We start from the raw sequence: 6,179 nt of genomic DNA, 5'->3' as shown, positions 1-6,179 counted from the left end.
CTGCACGAAATGGCGCTCCACAAAAGTCGACACTTATGCGCCTGAATCGAAGGGGGAGTACCGCCGTGACCGTCGAAGACGCCGAAGAGGGCGTGTTTCTTCTCTGTGAGTTACTCTTTGGTGATGTGGGCATCTTCCATGTATATCCTCCAGCCTGCGTGAGTGGGAAGGTACCGCACATGTGGGTGACTGCGTAGCTGAAGGCGGCGGTGGACTTGACCACGGTGTGCTTGGCGAGGTCAGGCGCAGAGCGGAACGAACCCATACTCAGAGTAAAATTAGTTGAAATTAAATATTCAAAAACCCATCCCCGAAATTCCAAACCCATCGACCTTTCATCACATATTTATTCGCAATAAATATAAGCTTGCACATAAAGACCACCGTGAGTAGAATTTACAATCCTGAGATTATGATCTTTATATTTTTGTAGTAGGGTAACTGTATAATGCCTTTCTCTCTCCTCTAGTAGCAAATACAAAACAACAGCATGATGGTTTCCAGGGGGGTAAAATTAATGCTTGCTTTATTAGGGAAGCCAAATAGCAATAGAGGATCGACAAAGCGGACGATTATAGAACATAAGAAATCATTAATGACGCTACTCCTCCTTTTCCTCTTTGCTCGGCTGCTTCTCTACTTCTACAGCTTGCTGGTGCGATACGAGCACAGACTTGGCTGGGCGTTTCACCTGCGCAGTCAGCAAGCTTTCCCCGTACAGCTGCAGCACCCGCATCTCCTTCTGCGCGATCATCTGGACCGTCGCCAGGTAGTCGATGGAGCGAGATTTCTTGAACCTTGGATGTCCTGGTGGATGGCTACGGCAGACAGGGGCAGCACGCTCCCAAGAAGGATTCGTTGCGTTCATACTGAGGGATGTAGTTTTCCAGTTCCTTGATCTGCAGTTCCTTGGTGCCTGAGGTGAAGAAGGACTTTATGCTGAGCCTGCCGCTCTTTAGTCGTTCCAGTTCCTCCTTGCTCTCCCTCCTGACCGCCTCGAAGTTGCTCTTCTTGCTCTCGAAGGCCCTCCGAGACTCGATGGCTTCCAGCAGGGCCCTCGCCTCTCTGATGTCGTAGGTGATTGCCTACACGTAGTCAAGCAGCGGATTGCCTTCCGCGAAGTGCAGTACTACACAGTCTCTACTTGTAAGTCTAGTTGTTGGAAACACCATCTGTTCGTTGGTCAGTCCGTGAGCAGTCAGGACTTCCTGCTAGAAGCGGGGAAGGACTGACTTGTAGCACTCAGCTGCGTGAAATTATAGATACAATATTGGTTGATGAAAGCCGTTTGGCTTCGGCACTTCCTGGATCTGCTACCGTATGATGGTCAATTTTTTCTCACCTGCTTCAAGACTTCGGCCTAAGCTTCTATTTCTATGATGATCTTGGGGATGTCTGCGGAGTCTGCTGCTTCTTTGAACTCTATGTTGTAGATATTGCTGATCAGGGCATACTCGTGACTTGATATCAGCCTTGAAGCCTAAATTACGGTTCATCTACGCGTTAGAAATCGGGATCCCCTCTGAGGAAGGTCTGGAAGATATCGGAGTCGAAGAGGTACGGCTTGGCTGCTACTTTGACGCAGAAGTAGTGCAGGAACCTTCTCCTCTCCTCGACGTATCTTTACTATGTGTTCCCCTATGTGACTGTGGGTGTACTGCTGTGCGTTTGGAAGGGATGGGCGGGATGTACATGCCGGTGAATCTTTCGACCAGTTTGTTCCTGAGGAGGAGAAACTCTCTGAACCTCCTGCGGATGTTGAACTGTCCGTGGGGGTCTTGTCCCGAGACTTGGTAGGTGACGTAGGGCGGGACTTTCTCATTGGGGCCCTGCTGCAGGACTGGTTCAGTGACGAAGATGATGGCGTAGGGCTGGTAAGCTGCTTCCGACATTAACTATAAATGATTTATCTTTCAAATAATATCATATCGTGACATATCGGTAAGGGGTATAGACTCCTACGGTGAGAATGGACATATGGTTGAGGACAAATATATATGGGGATTGTTATCTGTGCATTTCCTCATCATAAATATCCTCGTTACATCTGATGGCAAGCCGGTTCAAGCATAGATAAACAAGCTATTGATACGATGATGGCAATATGAATTAAATGATTTACTAATCACACCATTTATTATTTTAGGCAATAGCCGGCCAACCTCTTCTTGTTGTTCACCAGCAAACTATCAGAAATCTCGATCAGGTGTCTTAGCGTCTCAGCCTATAGGTATCGCTGCTAGTTGCATTCCCTGTCAATCCCTCGCCGTTTGACCGGATCCACCTTCCAATACCTATCGCAGTCTCGCTCTCTGCCAGTTGCTCTATCACCTCCACGCAGTTGATCAGCGGAGTCGGCATGTGCATCTTCATGCGACAGTACACCTTTTTCTGCATTATTCTCGCACTACCTGCTGCTGGGTGTAAAGGTAGTCCCTGAACTACAGGTACGTCCGGGACTGCAGCTGCTAGAAACTTATCCGCTTGCGCAGGAACTCGCTTATCGTGCCGATGTTTTGGATGCTCTTGGATATGACTGGCAGATAGCTCTAAGCTGAGATGATCCTAAATGGAGGGACGCGTACTCTCGGAAGGGGATTTTGTACTTGTGAGTTTCAGGGCGTAGAGTTCCATGTCTTCTCCGAGGAGTTCTAGCAATTTCCTGGAGATGACTATCTTGTTGGGGGCTACTTTGCACATATATATCCTTTCCTGCATGGCCTCGATGAAGCGGGAGAGGGGCTCTCCGTCGTAGCTGTTCAGCAGATCCGCCGTGAAATTGGTGCAGGAGTACAGTTTGTGCGCGGCCTCGATGGAATTGGCCAGCTGGTAGAAGTCATTGTCCCCGAAGGACCTGTATCGTTCGATGAGGTATTCACTGCGTGGGGGAATGGGTACACGGGGGATAGGGTGGCTTCGATGTTTCTGGTGAAGAGGATGATGGCGTTCTTTCTCAATTCTACCTTTTCTACGCTTTTGATGTAGAATATGGACTTGAAGTAGGATTCCTCGTGGGTGGGGTCTTTTAGGGTGTGTTCGTTGACACTGAGAATCTAAAATCTATGCGTGAATACGTTTAAAAAGTTATAAACGTGGTTAAAGGACTGCGGGATGCTCTTGCTGAGGCGTTGTACGATCGTCTCCGGCCTCTTGCTCAGTTTCTTCTGCTTGTTCGCTCTGGAATCATCAAAAATCTACTTGCTGCGATAGAAGGTGAGATCGTCGATTTTTTGATATTGGACAGTGCCGGGCTGGACCGGGGAGAGAGCACTGTCGGGGGATAGCGGGAGGCGGCGAGGATTGTATTTTAATTGGATGATGCGTGTTGCTATTTCATGGGTTTTAAATAAATATTACAATAGTGGGGCGTTGGAAAAGATTTAGGGGCGTAGAAGAGAGGGTCAGCCTGCCAGCAATCGTGCCTCCCAATAAACACAGAAAAGATTGCCAAGGGACTAACTATTCAGTTGTAATCGAAATGGATCAATAACGATAAAAGGTGTTTTATAATTAAGGCAATAACTTTGCCTTCAATAACTCTCGCCCCAATTATTTAGTTGTCCCGCCCACTGGCGATCCCCCTCAGGACTTTTCCTGCCCTTTTTGCTGGGGAATATTGCTGGCTTTCTGCAATAATGCATTGTTGATAAATATAACATTTTACCAGTTGCAGCAATAACAAATATAAATATTAAAAATAATATGTCATCTGCAATACCACCGCAGAAAAACATTCAAACATCCATAGACAAATACCATTAGCCCTCCCATTCAATCCACATTACAACCGACACCAAATGGCATCCCCCCTACAGGTGAGGATTCGGTGGGGATGGGGCCATGGGGAATGCGGTCGCCGCTTGGCTTTTCAGAGAGATATCGTTTTGTAATTGGAGAGTGGATGGGGATAGGTCTTGATTATTTGTCGGCTATGCCTTTTGATAATTAAGTGTAAATTATATTTGAAACAAATAATACGCAAATCCCCAAAAGAACACCAGAACATTATGGAAACCCGCAAGAGTTGCTTTTGCTAATTTTGGTGCAATAATAACCGCAAGAAAGTGAAGTTTATATTTGGAATGCACTCAGTGCAAAACAAAAACAGCAAAAGAAGCCAAGGAATGATTACTTTGCAATAAAAGTGCGATCGATCGTTGTATTGTGATTATTTATTGTGTCTGTAACCGTCTTTACTGTTGGGTTTGGTTGCAGGAGAATGACTATGATATCCCAACATTACAAAAATCAGCCCACCTACAAAAGGTAAAGAGGATTGCGCAAAATGAGACCAAAATGAAGAGAAAAGGCCATTAAATAGAATGAAAATGAAAACTGCCAGCAAGGAGGTTACCCAAATGTATTTGATTTCCCAAAGTAAGCTATATTTAGAGGGTAAGTTAATAGTGAGCTTTATAAAGATAAATTGCATCAATCATGGCGCTTGTAGTCCTTTCTTCTGCGATCGTCATGGTCATCGTGGTCATCATGGCGGTCACCATGCTCGCTATGATGCTCATCATGGCGGTCACCATGCTCACTATGATGCTCATCCTCAGTCGACAAGTTCTTGATCTTGACTGCTCCAACAACAAAAGGAGCGTTTTCTCTTGCCTCTCCAATAGCCAGCTGCTTCTTCAGCTTCTCTGGTCGATGATGGCGCCTCCGTGCCTGTCATAGCCTTCCCTCCTCTCATCACAGTCGTCATCATCGTCGTGGTGGGTCTCTCCTCCTTCCTCTTCTCAGCGTGCACGACCACGTTCTCATGGGTCCCTTGATCTTGGTGGAGAGTTTATCGACGTCCTTGGAGAGGGCCTTGTTGGCTGATTCACAGTCTATCTGGCCTCGTGGTTATTTCCCTTTGCTGAGCATTGTTGGGTTGCCAATGACCTCATTGATGCCGACCTTGTGGCGGTCAGTCTCAGCAGTGGAGACGAGGGAGCAGTGACATGGTGATGGGGGCCTTAGTTGTTCGCCTGTCGTATCAGTGTCACGTATTTGAGTTTTCCGAAGACAGGGACAACCACATCATCGGCATCAGGCTATTGCTGTGCGCTTCACTGCGTTTCTCCTTACGCTCAACTTTCTTCTCCCTCTTGACTTCCCTGTGGTCATCATCATCCTTCTTCTTAGTTTCAACCTTGATGACATTCACAATGACTTTCTGTTCCTTTTTGGGCTTTCAGTGTGGGATTCCTCACGACGGGCAGGCTTTCTTGAGTCATCCTCATCTCTCCTATCTCCCTTTCCTCTTTTTATTTCTTGCCAGATTTGTCCAACGAATCTCTGCGACTGTCATCATCTCTCTTGCCACTTTTTCCCCTAGAGTCTTTTCTCCTTGAGTTATCATCTTTCTTGCCACTCTTTCCCCTGGAGTCTTTTCTCCTTGAGTTGTCATCTTTCTTGCCACTCTTTCCCCTGGAGTCTTTTCTTGAGTTTCTCTTTCTTTCCTGAGTTTTCTCCTTGAGTTGTCGTCGTGCCTATCGTTTCTATCAGAGCGGCCTTCATCACGGTGTCCATCACCATGGCGGACTGCATTGGCGAAGTTCAAAATTCCAAAGCCATGGCCTTCATCATGGTCGTCATGACCATTGTGGCTATCCTCCTCTCCTAGCTTCACTGGGTGGCCGAGGACGACTTCTTTGCCGAGTTTAGGACCTGCCCCATGTGCGCTGTCATCCTCATCACGTCTCGATCCGCCGTGATGTGCGGGTCCTGAGAGAAGGGTGACGACGCCGCCGTTTCTGACGACTGCTATTTGGGCGTTCGCCAGCCCGAGGAGGGCAACGAGGGCCAAGCCAAGTTTTTGAGCCATTTGTTTTTAATTATTATTGATGATTTCCAATAAAATTCAGCTTGTATAGCCGATATTAATTTATCAAACTTTAATTAAAGTCCGCCCCCTCCCTCTCCCAAACCCATCTTTGCTTTTCTCCCACAATCCTATATACTCAGAGCTCAAGAGCAGGGAAATCCGCTCATATTAGGTATTAACAATTTTTCCTTATCATTTTTGGCATCGGTGGAGAAAACCAATGAATGTTAGGCACTGACTTTCTAGGATGCTTTTACCCGTTGTTGTGATGATCTAAGGTGAAAGATTATTAAGGTGGGATTTAACATAAAAAAACTTGAGTTTGGATGCAGTATTTAGCGAAAAAGAAAGGCCTGCTTTGCCA

At 46.6% G+C, this 6,179-nt stretch overlaps 1 protein-coding gene across 1 annotated transcript; it reads right to left on the bottom strand.

Annotated features, from left to right (window-relative positions):
• Positions 1-601: 601 nt before the first annotated feature.
• LOC116245505 (uncharacterized) lies at positions 602-1,892 on the bottom strand. Its single transcript, XM_031617012.1, has 3 exons — positions 1,659-1,892; positions 871-1,085; positions 602-818 (listed from the first exon to the last, which is right to left on the bottom strand). Exons 1-3 carry the CDS (start codon positions 1,890-1,892, stop codon positions 602-604), a joined length of 666 nt encoding a protein of 221 aa, XP_031472872.1.
• Positions 1,893-6,179: the final 4,287 nt, after the last annotated feature.

This window comes from Nymphaea colorata, unplaced genomic scaffold, assembly GCF_008831285.2.
Source record: "Nymphaea colorata isolate Beijing-Zhang1983 unplaced genomic scaffold, ASM883128v2 scaffold0705, whole genome shotgun sequence".
Taxonomy (NCBI): domain Eukaryota; kingdom Viridiplantae; phylum Streptophyta; class Magnoliopsida; order Nymphaeales; family Nymphaeaceae; genus Nymphaea; species Nymphaea colorata.
Note: the sequence above shows the minus strand (reverse complement) of the source record. Positions and strands in the feature narration are given on the sequence as shown.

Bases quoted from the DNA above. Each gene is read 5' to 3' on its own strand.
- LOC116245505 (XM_031617012.1), bottom strand. From the start codon at position 1,892: ATGTCGGAAGCAGCTTACCAGCCCTACGCCATCATCTTCGTCACTGAA. The intron at 1,086-1,658 runs GTACACCCACAG...GACTACGTGTAG, and splicing joins TCCCTTCCAAACGCACAGCA to GCAATCACCTACGACATCAG. The intron at 819-870 runs GTATGAACGCAA...TGTCTGCCGTAG, and splicing joins CTGGAAAACTACATCCCTCA to CCATCCACCAGGACATCCAA.